The sequence below is a fragment of the Gymnoscopelus microlampas genome (genome assembly GCF_963454915.1).
Source record: "Gymnoscopelus microlampas genome assembly, chromosome: 20".
In the NCBI taxonomy this organism is placed as follows: Eukaryota; Metazoa; Chordata; class Actinopteri; order Myctophiformes; family Myctophidae; genus Gymnoscopelus; species Gymnoscopelus microlampas.
Genome location: NC_139957.1, coordinates 46,819,824 through 46,840,375, shown reverse-complemented (window position 1 = coordinate 46,840,375; position 20,552 = coordinate 46,819,824). Strand labels below are relative to the sequence as shown.

Genomic DNA, 20,552 nt, shown 5'->3' with positions numbered 1-20,552 from the left:
ACACACACACACACACACACACACACACACACACACACACACACACACTTTACACTTTACTCAACTAAAATTATTTGAAAACTTTAGTTGCTACTAGTTACTTTGTAGATTTTGATCATTATTACAAAACCACTTCAGCCCTATATACATTTTGGCCATTTGAAAATAGTAGATCTACAAGCTCATAATGCATCGCGATGTGACGCATTGTGAGCTTGTAGATCTTTCTACTTTTGCTACTATAAGTACATTTTGATATCAATACTTGTGTAGGCCTACTTTTTACTCATAAATAAATAATGAACTCCAGACTTTTACGTTATTTCTACATTGCATTATTGATACTTTTACTTAAGTAAAAAAGAAAAGAAAAAAGTACTTTTTCCACCACTGCTGGTTTCTGCCCGGGAACATATAGGCCTACTGTATATTATAATATTACAACTTTCTAACTTCCAGATGGGCTTGGAGGCGGAGGGATTCAACCCGACCATGGAGGCTCTGTTTGGGGAGAAGGGGTATTTCCCAGACGCTGCGTCCAGAGCCGTGTACTGGGCCAATGAGAACACTCCTGACTCACTGAAGAAGGTTCTGGAACAATTCACACCCGACAGTGAACCAGAGAGTGAACGATGGAAGAGACAGGTATGAACAACAGGGCTGTCTGCTCAGCGCTCAGCCAAGAGACTTGGTGTAGAGCCATGGTTCTCAAAGTGGGGTCCGGGGACCCCCAGGGGTACTTGAGGGGGTTCCAGGGGGTCCCCAGCTAAATGATGAACAGGAACCAAATGGACCCTTATTGGTCTGTAACTCTGAGAGTGTACAAATGGAACCAAATGGACCCTAACGGGTCCATTTGGTTCCATTTGTACACTCTCAGAGTTACATTAACATTGATTTTACAATGTGAATTGGGGTCCCAGAGGTATAAATGCCATTAAATGGGGGTCCGTAGCCCTAATGCATGTCAAACTGGGGGGTCCTTGCAATTAAAATGGTTGAGAATCACTGCTAGAGAGCCGTAAAAAACTTCTCTTATTGGGGTCCCTGGATTATCTTTTCAAGTGGGGGTCCGCGAGGTAATAAGTGTCAATTAGGGGGTCCTTGACATGAAAAAGTTTGAGAACCACTGGTGTAGAGCAGTGGTTTAGACTTGGTGTAGAGCAGTGGTTTAGACTTGGTGTAGAGCTGTGGTTTAGACTTGGTGTAGAGCAGTGGTTTAGACTTGGTGTAGAGCAGTGGTTTAGACTTGGTGTAGAGCAGTGGTTTAGACTTGGTGTAGAGCAGTGGTTTAGACTTGGTGTAGAGCAGTGGTTTAGACTTGGTGTAGAGCAGTGGTTTAGACTTGGTGTAGAGCAGTGGTTTAGACTTGGTGTAGAGCAGTGGTTTAGACGTGGTGTAGAGCAGTGGTTTAGACTTGGTGTAGAGCAGTGGTTTAGACTTGGTGTAGAGCAGTGGTTTAGACTTGGTGTAGAGCAGTGGTTTAGACTTGGTGTAGAGCAGTGGTTTAGACTTGGTGTAGAGCAGTGGTTTAGACTTGGTGTAGAGCAGTGTTTTTCAACCCTTTTCATAGCAAGGTCCATTATTTATTTGAACCACAGAACCACCATTTGATGAGATTTAGTCTCTCTGACCCAAGACTTAGAATATTTAGTTGTCATTGGATACGATTTTGTCCACAATTCCATCCATGCTGTATTGATGTTGGTTCCATAAGGAGAGATAACAGGCAAATGTCAAAATAACAATTCTTTAATGAAGTAATGCAGATGTTTAACAATAATTTAACTCTTGAGAGCGTAAAATGAAACCAAATGGACCCGTGACGAATGATGACTAAAACTAAGACTAAATATGTTGACAATTTTGTCAACAAATAAAAACTAGACTAAAATGTTAGTGAGGGAACGAGTGGAGAAGAGATCCAGTAGAACTAAAAGACGAGTCATTTTATGTTTGGTTGCGCTCGGGTGTTGCGCTCTGAACATAGCAGCGTTGTGAGCTTGTAGATCGGCTATTTTCAGCACGCAACCAAGTGTAAAGTCAGCCTTTACGACACCATCAAGGCACCACCAAAACACATTTTAGTTGACTAAATCAACTGTAGATTTAGTCGACTATAATCTTATGTTTTTTTTGGTTTAGTTTAGTCGACTAAAACCAGATAAAAACTAAAACATTTCAGATGACTAAAATATGACCAAAACTAAATGGTATGAAAAATGTGCTGTCAAAATGAACACTGACCAGGTTAACAGTGAATCTATGTCGAAAAGGATGAGGCCGCACAACTCTTAGCCACGATGCAGAAAGTTTAATGAAATGAAATTTCATAAAATTTCATTTCATTAAACTTTCTGCATCGTGGCTAAGAGTTGTGCGGCCTCATCCTTTTCAACATTATTATCTGCCGTGGCCAGCACCTCATCAACACAGGTGTGCGCTCCATACTCTGTGTTTGCCTTAACAGTGAATCTATAGCATCAGAACACAGTGAATCTATAGCATCAGAACACAGTGAATCTATAGCATCAGAACACAGTGAATCTATAGCATCAGAACACAGTGAATCTATAGCATCAGAACACAGTGAATCTATAGCATCAGAACACAGTGAATCTATAGCATCAGAACACAGTGAATCTATAGCATCAGAACACAGTGAATCTATAGCATCAGAACACAGTGAATCTATAGCATCAGAACACAGTGAATCTATAGCATCAGAACACAGTGAATCTATAGCATCAGAACACAGTGAATCTATAGCATCAGAACACAGTGAATCTATAGCATCAGAACACAGTGAATCTATAGCATCAGAACACAGTGAATCTATAGCATCAGAACACAGTGAATCTATAGCATCAGAACACAGTGAATCTATAGCATCAGAACACAGCACTATTTCATGGGCACATTTTGTGACCAAGGTTGTCCAACTCTTTGCCATGTTTGCAGGCAGTGTTGCCATGTCCGCTTATTATAAGCGAAAATAGTAGGATCTGCAAGTTCACAATGCGACGCGCGTAGCCCAATAGTCGCTTCTTTTTTGGGCTTGGGGTTTTCCTAGACCTGGTTGTTTGCTTGCTTCTCTACACAAATCTGGCAACGCTGTGCATGTGTATGTATGCAGGCTCCCGAGGACCTAGTGGAGGAGCTGATGGACGGGGTGAACAAGATGGCGGACGAGGTGCGCTCCTCCTCCGGCCCCGAGGCCGTGGCCTTCCTGAGGCTGCTGGGACAGGAGGTGGGATACTTCCACCTGGCCGACGCCAAGCACATGACCAACATGCTGATCAAGTACTACCACGCCTTTGTTGTGGGAAACCGCAAGGTACAGTACCATACTTTAGTTACTGTACTTTATTGACGATATGTCTGAGGATCAGAGGTGTAAAGTAACTAAGTACATTTACTCAAGTACTGTACTTAACTCACTGAGTGCCATTAACGTGTTTCACGTGTTTTTACCGCTATGGCGCTGGGTGCCATTAACGTGTTTGACGTGTTTTTGAAAAATTAGCATAATTTTGAAAAACATGTTCAGAACCCAAGATATCATCATCTGAAGATGTGCAGCTCCATCCACTCCTTGTTTAACTTAGAACTGAAAAAGGCTGTATCTCGCTTCCTAAGCACTTTTTGTTTTCTGTGAAAAAAACTCTGGCACTTTTCAGAATCAATTCTGAAATAATTCTGGCAATCCTGGCACTCAATGAGTTAAGCACAATTTTGAGGTATTTTTTACTTTACTGGAGTATTTCCAATTTTCAGTACTTATATTGTAAATATATAGTAGTACAAATATTGTACTTTTACTCCACTACAATTATTTATTTACTAGTTACTTTGCAATTATTACATTATAAAACACATATTAACCACTTCAGATCTGCCGATCTGCCGGGGGGTGGGGGGGGGGGTGGTGATGCGTGTTCACAATGTGTTTCTATATGCCTGTCCTTCCACAGATCCTCCAACAGCTGACCTCCAGCACGGAGAACCAGCTGTTTGTTCACTACATCTTCATGGAGAACGCCTTCACTCTGCCCACTGCGTCCGGTCTGCCTCTCAAGTTCTCCCTGGCCGGAGTGTTCGCTCCGGGAGCCAAGGGAGGCCTGAGCTTCACTCCTGGCATGGTGAGCTATATTACCCTGTCCTTTAACACATTAAGGACATTTGTAACTCAAATCTTTGCTTCTGGGGGGGTCCCTGGAACAACATATTTTGTGATGGGGTCCGCGGCCAAATACATATCATTTTTTCATATGTTTTTTTCAGGAGGTTAGGATTTAGAAGACATTTTGCAGAGTCGAAACCTCAATGGGTTAAAGGGATAGTTCACCCAACAGTAATTTGATGAGCAGCGGACCGGTAGGCAGCGGCTCCGATCATCAAATTTTTGTCTTATGAATGAGACAAAAACAAAAAGAATATCCATGAATTCAAGTCTCCATGAGGTGACTGATACATAGAGAAAGAGTCTCCATGAGGTGACTAATACATAGAGAAAGAGTCAGTAGAAAAGTGATTGTCATTGTTGTTCAATTATCTTGTTTCTTATTTTTGTCAAATCTTTTTTGATGGAGATTCACAGGCACATATAAAGACAAACAGATAAAAACTACAGTAAACACAAACATGCCATCGAAAGGGATTCAAACACATCAAGTAAACCAATTAAGAAAATATAATAAAACAAAGCTGACAGTAAGGTTTAAAGAAAAAAGTATTCAATAAAAAATGGTAAAATGGTAAATGGTGCATTTATATAGCGCTTCTATCCGAAGCGCTTTACATTGATTGTGCCATTAACCCATTCACACACACATTCATACACCGATGGCGGAGGAAACCATGCAAGGCACCAACCTGCTCATCAGGAGCAATTAGGGGTTCAGCGTCTTGCTCAAGGACACTTCGACACTAACTCTAGGGGAGCGCCCCAGCCCGGGATCGAACTGGGAACCTTGCGGTTTTCCAGTTCACTCTACCCGGCCACTCTACCCCTGAGCCACTGCCGCCCCGCTAAAATAAATAAAATAGAATCATCCCAACCCGTCTCACCTGCTGAAAAAGAGCATAAAGACGTTATGGAGGACACCACAACCATCAACCTGGTTAAGGCACACTTTGTATAAATAAGCTGTTATTTGAAAACTTTAGTTACTAGTTACTGTACTTTGCAGATATAAATGATTACAGTATAAAACCTACGTTAACAACTTTAGCTCTATTTTATACATCTACATCTACAAGCTCACAACAGCTTGTAGATCTGCTATTTTCAAACATTTTAGTACTTTTACTCTTGGTACTTTTAAGTACATTTAGATACCAATACTTTTGTACTTTTACTCAAGTACATTTTGAATTCCGGACCTTTACTCGTATAACGGAGTATACTTCTACATTGCCGTATTGATACTTTTTACTTAAGTAAAACATCTGAGTACTTTCCCCCCACCACTGCAGCGTCAGCTGTCCTTCATGCCCTCCGTCGGCCTGGACCTGATCACAGAGATGGGGGTGAAGGTTCCACAGTTTGTGGAGGCCGGCATCCAGATGCACACCACCATGTTCCATGAGAGCTCCATCAACACCAAGGTCACTGTGGACAGAAACCACGTCAAGCTGTCCTTCCCTGCTCCTACGGCCAACACACAGCTCCTCAGTGTCAGGTGTGTATACTGTACAACTCACCTCACATAACACAGTAAAGGAGTAGTTCACCTCCCAAAAACCTGTTTTTTTGTATAGACTAGTCACACCCATGGAGACATGAATTCACGTTTTTTTCTTTCTTTTTTCCCCGCATTCCTAAGCCGCGCGTGTGCGTGTGCGTGTGTGCGTGTGCGTGTGCGTGTGTATGTGTGTGTGTATTACTATACTTGCGAGGACCAAGTTTAGTAGAATTTGAAGAAATCTACATGGTGAGGACCGTTTTCCTGGTCCTCACAAAGACAAACGGTTGTTTTATAGTTAAAAAAAAAACCTTTTTAGAGATACGTTTACAATTAGAAAAACATTCAGGTCAGGATTAGACATTTAGAGGTTAGGTTTAGGGATTGGAATTAAGAGTTCAACATGATTTATACTTAGTTGCGCGCCAGCTGTCATGCACCGAAAAATAGCCGATCTATAAGCTCACAACGCATCGCGACGCGTTGTGGGCTTATAGATCTGCTGTTTTTCGGCTTTAGGCTTACGGTTAAAAATGGCAATATTTTGTTTTAAATGGCATTCATAACATGGCTGTCCTAAAGTGTTGATGTCCTCACAAGTATATAATACAAACCACCATCATCTCTGAACCTGCATAAACGTCAACAGCATTTTTTTTTTCACGTCAAAATGGTTTGTGTGTCATTATGTTTTTTCCAGCAACGAGGTTCTGTCGGTGTCGTCCAGTAAGACGGAGGTGGTTCCCTCCATGGAGGAGGACAGGACGGACCACACCCAGTGTCAGCCTCTGTTTGTGGGTCTGAAGTACTGTGCCGTCCTACGCTACTCCAACAGCAGCTCCACCGACCAGGGGCCTTACTACCCTCTGACCGGAGACACCAGGTAAGACCCTACTGCCCTCTGACCCTTACCCTCTGACCAGGGGCCTTACTACCCTCTGACCGGAGACACCAGGTAAGACCCTACTGCCCTCTGACCCTTACCCTCTGACCAGGGGCCTTACTACCCTCTGACCGGAGACACCAGGTAAGACCCTACTGCCCTCTGACCCTTACCCTCTGACCAGGGGCCTTACTACCCTCTGACCGGAGACACCAGGTAATTCAATTCAATTCAATTCAATTTTATTAGAGTGTCAAATCACAACAAGTTGTCTCAAGACACTTTACATGTAGAGAAGAGACCCCACAATCCCACCCTGAGCAAGCATTTTTTGCGACAGTGGCAACGAAAAACTCCCTCTTAACTGGAAGAAACGTCAGGCAGACCCTAGGTTCTAGGGCGGCGGCCTTCTGCCTCGACCGTGTCGGGAGAAAGAGGAGAGAGAGAGAGAGAGAGAGAGAGAGAGAGGGAGAGAGAGGGAGAGACAGAGGAGAGACAGAAAGAGATACAGTGCAGGTAGTAACAGTAACAATAGTAGCACATATAATAGTGTAAGATATATATGATAGTATAATATAGTACAGCAATAATGTGTATGCAGTATATAATGGTATAATATAAGAATATTAAGATAATATACAGTATATATAGTATAGTGGTATAGTGCAGTGTAGTAGAAATCCACGGTCGTGCTCCATGGAGAGGCCCGGTCCGCAGTCACAGTCTTGAGCCGCAGCTGGGGGTCCGTAGTGACAGTCCATGGACCTGCGACATGGGAAATAAAAGAATTACCTTTTTACCCTCTGACCAGGGTCCTTACTACCCTCTGACCAGGGTCCTTATTACCCTCTGACCAGGGTCCTTATTACCCTCTGACCAGGGTCCTTCAAAGATTTGCACAAATGTTCAAGATTCTTTCAAAGAAATAGCCAAATAAATGAAAAGATGACACTGATTCTTTCCCGGTCTAAATGTGGTGTTGTTCTTCCCTCAGGTTTGCACTGGAGGTGCAGCCTACAGGAGAGGTGCATCCTACAGGAGGTCTAAATGTGTTAAAACAAAGTGTTGTTCTTCCCTCAGGTTTGCTCTGGAGGTGCATCCTACAGGAGAGGTGCATCCTACGGGAGGTCTAAATGTGTTAAAACAAAGTGTTGTTCTTCCTCAGGTTTGCTCTGGAGGTGCAGCCTACAGGAGAGGTGCATCCTACGGGAGGTCTAAATGTGTTAAAACAAAGTGTTGTTCTTCCTCAGGTTTGCTCTGGAGGTGCAGCCTACAGGAGAGGTGACAGAATACACCGCCAGCATCATCGCAGAAACCCTACGAGAAGGAAAGGAGGGACGGCAGAAAGTAGACTCTCTGAAGATCAGCCTCAAGGCAGAAGGTACTGTATGCTACGTGTGTGTGTGTGTGTGTGTGTGTGTGTGTGTGTGTGTGTGTGTGTGCGTGTGCGTGTGCGTGCGCGTGCGAGTGTGTGTGTGTGTGCGTGTTAATATACTTGCAAGGACCGAGTATAGTAGAATTTGAAGAATTATACATTGTGAGGACCGTTTACCTGGTCCTCACAATGACAAATGGTTGTTTTATAGTTTAAAAAAAACATTTTTAGCGATACCTTTTCAATTTGAAAAACATTCAGGTCAGGATTAGACATTTAGAGGTTAGGTTTAGGGATTGGAATTAAGAGTTAAACATGATTTATACTTAGTTTGCGCACCAGTGTCGTGCACCGGAAAACAGCCGATCTATAAGCTATTTTTCGGCTTTAGGCTTACGGTTAAAAATGGCAATATATATGTTTTTTTAAAATGACATTCATAAAATGGCTGTCCTAAAGCGTTGTTGTCCTCACAAGTATAGTAATACAAACATGTGTGTGTGTGTGTGTGTGTGTGTGTGTGTGTGTGTGTGTGTGTGTGTGTGTGTGTGTCTGTGTGTGATGCACGTCTCAAGAACACACTAAAATAACAGAGCAGGTACTTCTCAGAAATGAGAGCTCGGATCACGACTCCTGCTTTACAGGAGCATAATATTGAAAATGATAATGACTCATTTTGTTGTGAGGAACCACCATACCAAAGTAATGTTACTCTTGATACTGTAACAATAAAGACACTTAGGACCGTGACCGGCATTATGCCTAAACGAGGCAAAGGGAAATCTAAGGCATGAGTTCCACAACGTCATCTTAAAAATGTTAACTCTTGTGGCTCAAGTTCACCCTGCTTTTTAAAACATAAATATAAAAATCACACCCTGTGTGAAGATAGCGGCGCCTTTGATACATTCTGTCATCGATATGTGTTTATAATGTGTTTATAGCCACGTGTCAGGGTGGGTCTCTCCAGCTCTTTAATAAACAGAAAATGCATTTTCAGGTGGGGATAACAATTTTATCCAATCAGGAGAGAGAACTCATAACAAGTGACATAAGAATGGGGAGACTCCTCTTACTGAACAAACACTCTATAGAAACAGTACAGGAAATATGTGAAATGGAGAGAATAACGTTTAGAATTAGAAACAATGAGCCTGAGTTTAATAGAAGATGGAGTAAATGGACACATTATGGGGCCGCTTGACTAAGTTTGGAGAATGAGTGAGACCCAGCACCGACTCCACTCTTTTACTTAAATTATATATATAAAATAATAGGAATACAAAATTAAAAAGGCTCGTTGAGAACTGACATAAATGCAGACACAGCAAAACGTGTTGGCAACATAGAGGACACCCCTCCCCCCCGTTTTTATTTTGATTTGTTAGGTTAGCATCATTAAATATCACTAGTATTATCATTATTACTACAATTTAACAGGTATTAGTATTAGGATAACCTATTTATTTTTATTTATAGTTATTACTTTCTGATTATTGCATTTTATGTTTTAACTCTGGGTGTATAGATATTAAGAAAAGAAAGAAATAAGACAAATAAAACGTTTTCAAGAAGATAAGAAATGGAATGCAAAGATTAAATGTAAACATGAATATCTTGCAATAAAAGTATGTTTTTTTTAAACACTCTTCAGCAATGAGTATTACTATCACAATATAGTGCTTTAACCTTTTAACAAAAGAAAAGGTGTTCACAACATCACTTACTCATCATGAATTGAAAATAAACCATTTCACCCACTGTTTTACACCGTGTATTAACCCTTAACTCCCTGAGTGCCAGGATTGCCAGAATTATTTCAGAATTGATTCTGAAAAGTGCCAGAGTTTTTTTCACAGAAAACAAAAAGTGCTTAGGAAGCGAGATACAGCCTTTTTCAGTTCTAAGTTAAACAAGTAAGACGCGCAAAAGCTGGAAGCGAACGCAGCTCGAAAATAACAATAAGAAGAATAGAAAGGAATCAGCAATTACTTGCCATCCGGCCTGAAATATGCACAAATGACATGGAATTCTTAGATATCCCAATAGATGAACTCGTGTAGATGCTTGTAGATGTGTTTTTTTTGACTGTCGCTGCTATATTTTTCTCAGAGGAGTGTAATGAGTCAGCCAGGGGCACAGGCGAATTTCAGCCACACTGTAGTAGTGCATGCAGGCAATGAGAGCGTGAGTCACATGGGGGCAGCCAATGAGAGCGTGAGTGACATGGGGGCGCGGCTGCACACATACTGCACACAGACACACAAGCCGAGCCGAGTGTCATAGTATGCTCCACTTGGTCGGAGGCGCGGCTTCCGCGTTCGCAACAAGGAGTGGATGGAGCTGCACATCTTCAGATGATGATATCTTGGGTTCTGAACATGTTTTTCAAAAAAAAAACTTGACTATTTTTTCAAAAACACGTCAAACACGTTAATGGCACCCAGCGCCATAGCGGTAAAAACACGTGAAACACGTTAATGGCACTCAGTGAGTTAATGTGACAATAAAGATGTTTCTGATTCTCATTCATTGCCTATCTCTCTCCATCTCTCTCTCGTTCTGTTGCTCCTCAGGTGTGGACTCTGCCGAGGCCACGGCCTCTCTGAAGTACAACCGCAACAAGAACACGCTGACCACCTCTCTGAGCGTCCCAGACTACGACCTGGAGGCCGGCCTCCGGCTGTCCGTCACCGACACCAACGCCAAGGGCAAGACCATGAGGGCCGTCACCATCGACGTCACCAACAGGAACGTCCCACAGCTCACCCTGGTGGCACGCACCAGGTACTGCAGTGCTGTTCCCTCTAGTCCAGATCAGTGGTTTTCAACTTTTTTTTTGCGTCAAGGACCCCCCACATTGACACATATTAGCCCAGGGACCCCCATTTCAAAAGATATGCCAGCTGACTCAACCATTTTGATTCCTTGGGGGTCCCCAATCTACACAGTAGTATCATCATCAGTGTTCATGTAACAGACACACAAGGTTCAATTTGGCTCCTAACTATTAATTTGTCTGGGGACCCCCTGGAACCCTCTCAAGGACCACTGGTGGTCCCCTGACCACTGGTTGAGAACCACTGGTCTAGATAGATAGATAGATTGATAGATTGATTGAATTTTTTATTAGGCAAAAGAATGTAAAACAACACGGTTACATTTATAATACTTTTGTCTAAAAGGTCCGACCAAAAAAGTCCAAACAGTTAAAAAATCAACATAAAAATACAGAGAAAAAAATCCACTATGTACAAAGAAAAATAAAAAATATATACAAAAAAAAGGGGGAGGGGGGGTCGTCTGTCTACCGGGAAACTGGTACTAGCTCCTCTTATGGCCTCCAGAAAGATGAGTTTTTAGGCCTGTAGATAGATAGAACATACAAATAAAATACATTACATCAATGGACGTAGAATGCGGTGGAAAAAACTATAAGTTATAAGAACACCGTTAAAAAACACAGCTATAAAAAAAACTTCAATATAAATGAGCTGACCAACCTCCATTTAGTTTTAGATTCCACATTTTGTTTAGATTTTCTCATGATAAGACGTTAACACACGGATGCGTTCCCTGTCTTAATGAATTAAGATGACAGGTGAGGTACATATACTTCTATAGTTAACACATTCCCTGCCAGAGGGTTGTTTTTTTTTTACTTCCCCCACTGCCAGCATTACATTCAATGTTAAAAAAAACATTTTTTAAGTAGTCACAAAATATTTTCCGTGATCACCGTCCTACCCGGTTCTCCTCAGTTTTCTCCTCAGTGGTTGGAGCAATTGCTCTGATTTTGCACACAGCCATTGACCATTACCATCTGAACTTAACTGTGAAGCCCGTTTTTCAATTTCATCAAATCTCAGCTTCTTATTAGCGTTTATGTGTCAAACAATGACGCCTCCCGGGTTGCCAGATCATGTGCGCATATCCCCCCACGGATGTGTCGACCGGGTATGGTCTAGTATATATAATTTATATATATATATATTTTTTTTTTTTGGAAAAACGGTTATACTCGTGGTTGGGCAGATAACGGGGTATTTTTCCAACAACGAGTATAACCGTTGTTGGTAGGTAATGTGTTAAAGGTGAGGTATATATACTTCATAAAGGTGAGGTATATATACTTCATAAAGGTGAGGTACAGTATATATACTTCCATCATTTCCTAACCCCTGTAATGACAACCTGTTTCCCCCCGCAGAATGGACATGATGAAGGACGCCATGGTGCAGCTCCAGGTTCAAGTCCCCTCGCTGCAGACCGACGCCTCGGTGACCGCTACGCTGAAGACCGAGCCGGCAGTGACCCTTGGACTGGAGACCGCCTTCAACGCCCCCGAAACGTCCTCGCTGCAGAAAGTCACGCTCAAATACGGTAACATATCAGTGGTGGGGAAAAAAAAGTATTCACATGCCTTTACTTAAGTAAAAAGTATCAATACTGCAATGTAGAACGTTTTCTGTTTACAAGTATAAAGGTCCTTACACACCGGCGAATAGGCGAATATACGCAAAATTCGGACTCGTTCCGAATAATTAAAAGACGTTTTTTTTCGCTCCGCGAAACTGGTGTGGAAGCTTGCATTGACTTATAAAGGTTTTAAAAAAAAACATATTATTCGCATGAAAAAAATCGCCCCGGTGTGTAAGTCTGGAATAAAAAATGTACTTAAAAGTACGAAATTAAAAAAGTATTGGTTTTCAAATGTATAGAAATCTTTTGAAAATAGCTGATCTACAAGCTCACAATGCGTCGCATCGCGACGCATTGTGAGCTTGTAGATCGGCTATTTTCAGCACGCAAACAAGTTTAAAATCAGCCATTACGACACCATCAAGGCACCGCCAAAATACATTTTAGTTGACTAAATCAACTGTAGATTTAGTCGACTATAATCTTATGATATTTAGTCGACTAGAACTAGACAAAAACTAAACCGTTTCAGATGACTAAAATATGACTAAAACTAAATGAAAATGTGCCGTCAAAATCAACACTGGACGACAGGACGTTTGAGCAGTGAGCAGCTCAATGGTTGATCAGGGCATCACGCTGTGTGTGTGTGTGAGCGATATCCAGAGCGCTCCTCAGCTCAAAAGGCGATCTCTGTGGAACACTGGCCACTTATTTATACTCTTTAGCCTGTGTGGGTCCCTGGTGTAGAGCGGGTTAGAGCATCGCGGGTTCGAACCCTATTCTGGGTCGACGTCAGCAAGGCCATGCTGCGGTCGCAACGGGTCCTATATAACGCCAAATCAAAATGGGTTCAGATCTGAGATAAGTCTCCTACAGGAAAAGCACGTGTCTGAAGGCTGTCCTGGACGGGAGTCCCCAGACGTAAACAAAAACAGATGATGATGAGTGTGTGTGGGTCTTCATTTCGTCACCTTGCTAAACTAATGGCCTGAGTCATTTTTTGAGGAAAATTATATTTTTGCCTAATAAGTCAGCTCCTCATGACACTGGACACCTCTGGTAAAATGGCCCAGCTCCTAATTGAAAAGGATCATGCTGTTCACTCCTCTTTTAGTATAATGGCCCCCTATAGTGTGACTGAGGCCAAAATAGGCCTTTTTTTTGGCCTAAGTCACATGGTTTTGTGACTTAAGCCAAATGATTTACTGATTTAGGCCATTTTGTATTTTTTTAGCTTTTTTGTTGTTGTGCCTAAATCAGATTTAATCCTATGTATACCTATTTAAATCTCTTATGTTACATAACTGACAGACAGTGTTATTTCTATCTAAATAGTCATAATTTGTTATAAACATTTTGGGTGAAATGATTAAGAAATATCATATAGTTTTGTTTTGGATCAGTTTATTATTCTTCCTGAAAAAAAAAAAAAAATGACATAGGCCATTAGTTTAGCAAGGAGACGATTTGGGACTTCATGTGTGTGTGTTGTTTTTAACAGATGACGACAAGCTGGAGGTGGAGCTGAACACAGACCTGAACTCAGAGGTCCACAAGCTGGTCCCCAACGCAGACCTCTACCACAGACAGCTACAGCAGCTCATCACCGACGTGCTGGAGCAGAGGGTGGCCAAGACCGACATGAAACTACGCCACATCGTCACCAAGGGCATCGAGGTATGTCTGTCTGTCTGTCTGTCTGTCTGTCTGTCTGTCTGTCTGTCTGTCTGTCTGTCTGTCTGTCTGTCTGCCTGCCTGCCTGCCTGCCTGCCTGCCTGCCTGCCTGCCTGTCTGTCTGTCTGCGTGCGTGTTACAGTCTGAGCATTATTTGTCCACATGGTCATTTTAACACACAACAACCATGCCCTCTCTCTCTCTCTCTCTCTCTCTCGCCCCCCCCGCCCCCCCCCTCCCCCCTCCCTCCCTGAAGGCGGGTAATATTTGGCTGGACAGGTTGTCAGCCAGCGTACCCGCTGTCGCCAACCTGCGGAGCAAGAGAAGCATCTCTGATCTCACCCTGCCCCCTCTGCCCGAAAAACTCTTCCTGCAATCGTAAGTTTGGGCTTAATATTGTATATTTGTTACAATGTATCGGTAGGATTTCTGATATTAACTTAATAAAAATGCTGCGTGCATCCACTGCCAGCCATGTTTTGATTTCCTTACCTTTTGAAGCAGTCACAGAATATGTATCTCCGGTATGATCCATCCCCAGAGATATCAAAGTGATCCCAATCCTGTTTTTTGTTTGGTTTTGAACTATAAACCAAAATCCAAATCTGATCCGCTTGGAAAAAGCCATTAAAGGTTTTGAACTCGTGGACATTTACTTTTTTAATTTTATATGTGTTCATAAATAAATGTGTGAAAGCAGATCTACAAGCTCACACGCTATGAGCTTGTAGATCTGCTATTTTTTTTTAAGAATCGTGAAGAATTTGTGCAAATCTTTGAATATAAATATATATTTATATGCTAAGCGAACATTTGTAACTCAAATCTTTGCTTCTGGTGGGGGGTTCCTGGAACAAAACATTTTGAGATGGGGTCCGCGGCCGAATACATGTCATTTTGGGGGTCTTTGACGTGGAAAAGTTTGAGAACCACTGATATTATAGCAACATACGTTTTAAAAGAAAACTGTAGACATTTGTAGAATCCCCCAGAAGTAAAGATTTGAGTTAAAAATGTTCACTTAAAAATATATAAATATATTCAAAGATGTGCACAAATTTTCACGATAAAAAAAAAAAAGACGGCACCCAGTGCCGCACTATGAGCTTGTAGATCTGCTATATATTTTTAATAGCCCAAAGAAAAACAGATGCGTTCCCAGTCTTAAAGGATAATTTTGGACTAAGGTTAAAACATGCAACAACAAAAAATAAATCTCGCTAGACGAGATTGAAATCTCGAGATTGAAATCTCGTCTAGCGAGACTTCTGTTTTTTGTTTTTTTGACAGTGTTCTGTCACTATGTAACGTCAGATCTCACAAAAAAAAAAAACTATTAAAATACGTGATCTAGCGCAAGGCCTTTCCGCGCATGTTTTAAGCTGTGGCGGACCCGGGATGGAGTTATGACATGTTTCTACTGTACCATTCATCCTAAGATATCATAACATCATAGAGAAGGTAAAAAAACCTTAGTCCAAAATTATCCTTTAACGGGCTGAAACATTGACGGTGCTTTTCTTTGCTCTTCAAACAGAGACAGCGTGTTCAGATACCAGTTCAACAAGGACCGCTGGGCCGTCTCCCTGCCCCTCCCGCTGGGAGGGAAGACCTCTGAGGAGCTGAGCATCCCCCCCACCCTGTCCATCCCGGAGCTCAGCGTGCCGGAGATCGGCCTCCACATCCCCGCCAACGACTACCCGGTGCCCTCCTTCACCGTGCCGCGCTCCTGGGCCCTCACGCTGCCCCTGCTGGGCCTGGCCCAGGCCTCGGCCCAGGTCAACAGCAACCTGTACAACTGGGAGGCCACCGTCTCTGGAGGTACGTCATGACAGATATATGAAATGGACTGTGTTATTGTAGAGAGTATGTTTTACCCCCTGTCCGTCCGTCCGTCCATCCATCCGTCCGTGTGTGTGTGTGTGTGTGTGTGTGTGTGTGTGTGTGTGTGTGTGTGTGTGTGTGTGTGTGTGTGTGTGTGTGTGTGTGTGTGTGTGTGTGTGTGTGTGTGTGTGTGTCCATCTGTCCGTTAGCAGCTAATCTCAGAATCAGAATCAGCATCAGGTTTATTGTCACATCACAGGTTTTACAAGGTAAAAAAGTGGGTGAAAGTTTTTGTACATCATTCCCATCGCAACGTTAAATTCCATAGAAAGAAGAGGGGGGGGGGGGAGAAGAGGGGTGGGGGGCAAGTGGGAAGGAGATCAAACAAGAGAACAACAGAAGGCCAAACAAGTTATCTACATATTTACAAAGTACCTGAGATAAAGAAACAAACTAAGGTGCCTGAGCATAGCAGCAATGTATGTATACTGTGCATGATATACTTATAGACGTTAAGGTGCTTAGAGAAGAAAGAGCACGACAAAAGTCAGTGCGTTATACATGGGATTAAGGTGCAAAAGGTCAGTGCGTGTCCACCTAAGGTGGACTGACCCTGGTATAATCCGCAAGTAGCTCCATGAGGGAGAGCAACAAAAAAAAGTAATTTGTACCTGGTGTAGTCCACAGGTATATGTCCGAGGGGGAGCTAAGTCCAAGTCATTTATCCCTGGTATAATCCACAGGTGTGTTCAGGAAGAGCCAGAAAGTCTGCGACCAGCTGGGCAGTACCGCCTGTTGTCAGGCTGCTGAACAAGGCTCATGCCTCATTCAGCATTCTGACAGCAGCCGGGAGTCATCTCCGGCACCGTTGGCCTGGTCGCTGTGAAACTGTACACACACACTCTCTTGATGCCAATTCAGAACCTCTGCCCCAATTTTTTCACATGGGCCTGTTATAGCGCCACCAGGAGGCCGATTTGTGCAAAATCAATTTTTTGACATTACTCCTACAGATTTTATCCAAACATCATGCAAATCGGTACTCAGTATCTCTATAGTCATGTGATCAACACGGATTTGTCCCATTTCCCATATTCCATCCTCATTGGCTAAGGTTGGCTTCCAAAGTTTGCAGGATTGGTCCGTTTTGAACAAAATGCCTCAAATCATGAACGCAGCTTGCAATTTCCGTGAAATTTCACACGCACTTTCCCACTAGGCAGAGGAAGAAATGCCACCCTTTTCACAATGGCCTGTTATAGCGCCACCAGCAGGTCTAATTTAGCAAAACACATTTTTGGAACAAAATGCCCCAAATCATGAATGCAGTGTCTGCTTGCCGTGAAAGGCCTAAGAATAAATGGCACAACTTTCACATTGGTCTATTATAGCGCCACCAGGAGGCCACAATAACGTACCTGACCTGGCGGAGACCTGTGCTCCGAGGAGCACTTTTTCTAGTTTCTAGTTCTAAATCAAAGGTGTGACTTCATGCTTATTGTTTTCTTTGTCATGGGACCCTCTGGGCATGGTTTAAGCTATAAAGAAAGATACCATTTACAATGGAGGCATTTAGCAGACCTCTTAATCCAGAGCGACTTACAGTAAGCAGGTAAACACGATGGTAATACATCAAATGTATAGAAATAGTAATCTATAGGATCATAGGTAAACCACGAACCATCCGTCTAAACAGTATAATATATTTAAAAAAAGGCATAATCTCTACATTGAAACTATACACACTATAAGATGCCAGGTCAGCAAATGAACCTGGCATCTGTCTACATAACATGCTATCCAGACCCATAGAGAGAGAGAGTTACGACACGCTTTGATCTCGCCACAAAGCAGGCCGCTATGGGCTGTAGTTCCAAACATTGGCAGAGCATTTCCATTCTTACAATGGGAGTCAACGCTATGTCGTCACTCTCATACTATATCACGCTGATGCTATCTAAATCAGTGGTTCTCAAACTTTTTCGTGCCAAGGACCCCCAAATAGACACTTATTAGCCCGCGGACCCCCATTTGAAAAGATATGCCAGGGACCCCCATAATAGAAGATTGTTACGGCTCTCTAGCAGTGATTTTCAACCATTTTAATTTCAAGGACCCCCAGTTTGACATGCATTAGGCTACGGACCCCCATTAAATGGCATGTATGTCTCTGGGACCCCAATTTATATTGTAAAATCAATGTTAATTTAACTCTGAGAGTGTACAAATGGAACCAAATGGACCCGTCATAAGGGTCCATTTGGTCCCTGTCCATCATTTAGCTGGGGACCCCCTGGAACCCCCTCAAGTACCCCTGGGGGTCCCCGGACCCCACTTTGAGAACCAATGATCTAAATGACACGTTAACCTTTGCATAAGTCAAGGAAGGCTAAGGCAAGTGCTACAGGCTGAGGGGGAGAGGGAGTTATTTTTTTGGAGAGGACTCAGGTGAGGAGAGAGGGACAGAGGAGACAGGGGAGTCGAAGACGTTTTGTCCTTGTTAGGGCCAAGATGTTTCTTGCCTAGCTTGCTTCATGGTTTTTAATGCATGTAATTCTGGTCAGATTGATAATCATTTCCCCGTCTCAGGTAACAACACGCTGGACGACGTCCCCAGTTACATCGCCCAGTACAAAGTCATGGCTCAGTCTCCCTTCAACCCACTGTCCTACAAACTGGAAGGTAAACCGTCCTCTTTGTCTGTCACGTCACATTATTCATGTTTCATTCATAACAGTCCAGGTAGTGAGTGTGTGGTACCCCCAAATAGACCTTTTTTTAACGGGTCTGTAACTCCCAAGAGTGTAGAAATGGAACCAAAGGGATCCGTACACAATGTAGATTGGGGTCCCAGAGATGAACAAAATGGAATCAAATAAGGGTCCGTGTCAGTGACGACTCGTCCGTCCTGTGCGATGGGCTGACGGAGCTCTATTGTCATAGTAACCCTTACTAAAGGGTGTTTGTCCAGTGACAGGGCTCTCTCCAGCTCTCTATTAAACAGAACATAACTACATGCTCAGGTTGGGATACCAATTGCATCCATTCAGAGACTAAACACATAAATGACATTAGAAAATGAGCCACCTGGTCCTTGAAGTTAAAAAAGGTTGAGTCTACAGTCTACAGTGTGAAATCCTCAGTGCTTATTGAACTCAGAGAGTGAGATGTACAGTATCTGAGCTCAGAGTAATTACTACACATTTCTTTGACGATCGATCAAGACATGAGCGTCTAGGTCAGAGGTGATGCAACTTTGATGATGGCGAGGGCCACTATATTTACACACTCACTCCAGAGGGACACATTGCATTATATACTGTCGGGCAATTCTATGTCACACAAAAGTAGCAAAAATAGCAGATCTATTTTTGAATTGGAATCCTTTTTTTTTTCTTTTTTTGAATTGGAATCCTGAAAAGTTACATTTTTATTTAATTTCAAATGCATTTAGTTATACTTGTGATTAGATTAGATAAGTGATTTTCTTTGGTTAAAATAAGTGTTAAATAGCTCTATATTATGAGAGTAATCATTGCTATAGAGTGTTTGTGCAGTAAAAGGAGTCTCCTTGTCTCTCCAGCTCTTTATAAAACAGAAAATGCATTTTTGTTTCAGTTTCAGTTTTATTTCCAATGTTATCCAATCAGGATAGAGAACTCAATCAGGATATAGATTAAACAAGTGAAATAGGAAGTGATGACACTAAGAAACGAGCAGGTAAAATTGGAACTGGAACACTATAAAAATGAAGCTTAAAAATGGGTACTTTCTCCTGATTGGCTGAGATTTTGACACCTACCGTAAAATGTATTTTCTGTTTATTAAAGAGCTGGAGAGACGGGGAGACTCGTGTTACTGAACAAACACTCTATAGCAATGATTACTATCAGAATATAGAACTATTTAACACTGTTACTGAACAAACACTCTTTAGCAATGATTACTATCAGAATATAGTGCTTTAACCTTTTAACAAAATACTTTTTGTGTTAACCCAAAAATATCACTTACCCTACCTTTAAGTACAAATATATTGGACATAAAAATTATAGAAATGTAATACTAGTCATTAAGCTACTAATATAGACTGAAGTCATTTACCCATTGAGACCTGAAGCCGATTCTACATGTCTCCTAAATCCCAACAGTTTTCTTAAAAACGTATGTTTCTATATCAGTGGTGCTCAATCTTTTTCATGTCAAGGACCCCCAAAGTTATATGTTTTGACGCGGACCCCCATCAAAATATTTTGTTCCAGAGACCCCCCAGAAGCAAAGATTTGAGTTAAAAATGTTCGCTTTAAAAATATATATATTCAAAGATTTGCACACATTTTCACGATTTTTCAAAAATAGCAGATCTACAAGCTCGTAGCGCGGCACTCGGTGCCGCGCTATGAGCTTGTATATCTGCTATTTTTGAATAGCCCAAAGTGTAAAATAATGCTTTTTAGCTCAAATCTAAAAATGACCAAGTTCCAGGTCTTAATGGGTTAAAGCGGGTCATGTTTGCATGTTAGGAATCGTAACAGCTGAAATCAATAATATATCACCATTCTGATATTAACCTAAGGGCCACATTGAGTGAAGGTGGGGGCGGGGGGGGGGGGGGGGGCATGTGGACCCCGGGCCGCCAGTTGTATGTATGGTCTAGGTTTAGAATGGTATGTTGTCTGCTGAC

At 42.2% G+C, this 20,552-nt stretch overlaps 1 protein-coding gene across 1 annotated transcript in view; it reads left to right on the top strand.

Moving 5' to 3' along the window:
• The window catches only part of apoba (apolipoprotein Ba), a gene marked incomplete at both ends in the record, with an annotated part of 66,293 nt that overhangs the window by 32,770 nt on the left and 12,971 nt on the right, over positions 1-20,552 (top strand). The window contains 12 exons of the mRNA XM_084044708.1: positions 460-645; positions 3,137-3,337; positions 3,975-4,142; positions 5,479-5,684; positions 6,388-6,570; positions 7,821-7,951; positions 10,522-10,732; positions 12,156-12,328; positions 13,872-14,047; positions 14,301-14,422; positions 15,582-15,865; positions 18,458-18,550. Of these exons, the coding sequence (XP_083900834.1) occupies positions 460-645; positions 3,137-3,337; positions 3,975-4,142; positions 5,479-5,684; positions 6,388-6,570; positions 7,821-7,951; positions 10,522-10,732; positions 12,156-12,328; positions 13,872-14,047; positions 14,301-14,422; positions 15,582-15,865; positions 18,458-18,550 (2,134 nt within the window). The remainder of the gene's footprint in view (positions 1-459; positions 646-3,136; positions 3,338-3,974; positions 4,143-5,478; positions 5,685-6,387; positions 6,571-7,820; positions 7,952-10,521; positions 10,733-12,155; positions 12,329-13,871; positions 14,048-14,300; positions 14,423-15,581; positions 15,866-18,457; positions 18,551-20,552) is intronic.